We start from the raw sequence: 1,966 nt of genomic DNA on the forward strand, positions 1-1,966 counted from the left end.
CCAGTAGCTATACCTTAAAAAAAAAAAAAAAAAAAAAAAAGCACAATGATCAACTTCACAACAGGGATTTGTTCCATCTTGGACAGGAGACACCCTGGCTGATTTAAAGGGAACATTTGTGCAGGCTTAAAGAAGTCAGAGGAGTTTTTTTATTATTATTATTTAACAAAAAAAAGGGATTTGTTCCATCTTGGACAGGAGACACCCTGGCTGATTTAAAGGGAACATTTGTGCAGGCTTAAAGAAGTCAGAGGAGTTTTTTTTTTAAATTATTTAACAAAAAAAGGGGGGGGGGGGGGGGCGATGAATTAAGAGAGAAGGACAAACCTGAATGCTCTAATTATGGCCTTTATGTGGCTGTAGACCTATTACACTAATAAGGCCGATGTGGAAGAAAAGGGGCCCCTTTTATTTGCCATCAAATTACAACAATTTGCCCTAATAGGAAGAAAAAAAAAATCTCATCCTAAAAATAAGAGCGTCTCTGTAGCAACCACCCCCCCCCCCTCCCCTCCAATCAGTCCATCCAAACAGCTGCAATTAGCAGAAGCTACAGTACAAGATGGAAGCACCTAGATACTAAAATAAATCACAGACCTCCACTTATAAAAACTTTGAACCAAAGTGGAAAAAAAATCTTTTAAAACAAAAATTGCAAATGAGTTAATTTTAAGTGCATTTTTATTTTATTTTCATATTCATCTCTGCCCAGATCCCGCTCTGTTTGCACCTCATTCTCCCCATTCAGCCATTTTACATATTCATAACTGGAGTTGGTAATGCGAAAACAATCCGCGCTATATCAGCACCATCTGAGAGACAGAGAGCTCTGCTGCAAATAAAATAAAATAAAATGAAAACTAAATATATACTAAATAAATGCAATGCATTCTGCTCAATCCGCTGCAACAGTTTCATACAATTTGATTTTAATGAGCAAGAACAATCAGATCTCTGGATTTTTTTTTTTCTGTCGAAGCTCGATGATAATGCAGAATTAAAAAAATGTTTTATGAACCACAGCTTCATCATGCAACTTTTCATTCACCTTAAATAGCAATAAGTTAATGTGTGATATTTTCTCAAATATGATTTTCTTACCTTCTTGGAGAGAGTACAACAGGAGTAAAGTTACAAGCCACATGCCATAAAGAGCAGGTATATTTTTCAGGAATTGTTGGTAATCCTGGTTAGTGTGAGGCGCGTTCCTTTGGCCAGGCGGCTCTCCGTGCTGGACTGAGCTCCCGGGAGGTGTTTCCAGCCCTGCTGCCCCGCTAAGCGTGGAGGGGAAACGAGAAGCGCCTCAGCCCCGCCCATGTCCCCTCCTCTCCTCATCACAGCATCCTTCATGCAAATCCATTTTTTTATTCATTTAACTTAAATCAAACGCAGATCGAATTCTTCTGCAGTTGGTCAGTTTTGTTTGTTTATTACTTTTTTATTTTTTGTCCACTCTTGTGCAAGATGGTTTGGCACCGTTTGGAGAGAGCAGCCACCTGTGCGCCCAGATGACCGCGCTTCTCTTCCTGCGCAATGGATGCGGAAAAGTGACCCACAGCCCAGGCTGGACTGGAACCCGCTCATCTGAGTTGGTGCTAGATTATCAGCTGCAGAACAGGGCGGGCTGAAAAAAAAGAAATTTTTTTTCCCTTTTCTTTGTCTGCATCCGGAGCGCAAAGAAATGCAATGCGGATGGAGAGAGGAGCGGAGCGGGGTGTGGAGCCACCACAAAGCGCGGACAGTGTGCCAAACTAACCAAGGGTTACAGGGACTTCCTAAAACCCACAGAGGTTTCTGGGCAGCTGGTTTCACTTTTACCTGCAGGGAATCAGCTCCACTTCATAAGCATTAAGGATAGAGGAAAGGATGAAATAGCTGCATCCTCTCAGGGATATTTCAAATAATAGGGAAATACATTAGAAATTAAATTGCAAAAAAAAAAAAAAAACAATTTTTAAAAAGAACC

The 1,966-nt window shown here is 40.6% G+C and overlaps 1 protein-coding gene across 1 annotated transcript in view; it reads right to left on the reverse strand.

The window, feature by feature from the left end:
• The window catches only part of LOC107087877 (Down syndrome cell adhesion molecule-like protein 1 homolog), a 97,596-nt gene extending 96,246 nt beyond the window's left edge, over nt 1-1,350 (reverse strand). The window contains 2 exon segments of the mRNA XM_015379698.1: nt 1,102-1,236; nt 1,239-1,350. Coding sequence (XP_015235184.1) covers nt 1,102-1,236; nt 1,239-1,350 — 247 coding nt within the window.
• Between the last annotated feature and the right edge of the window lie 616 nt (nt 1,351-1,966).

This window comes from Cyprinodon variegatus, unplaced genomic scaffold (genome assembly GCF_000732505.1).
Source record: "Cyprinodon variegatus isolate N-32 unplaced genomic scaffold, C_variegatus-1.0 Scaffold198, whole genome shotgun sequence".
Classification (NCBI taxonomy): Eukaryota; Metazoa; Chordata; class Actinopteri; order Cyprinodontiformes; family Cyprinodontidae; genus Cyprinodon; species Cyprinodon variegatus.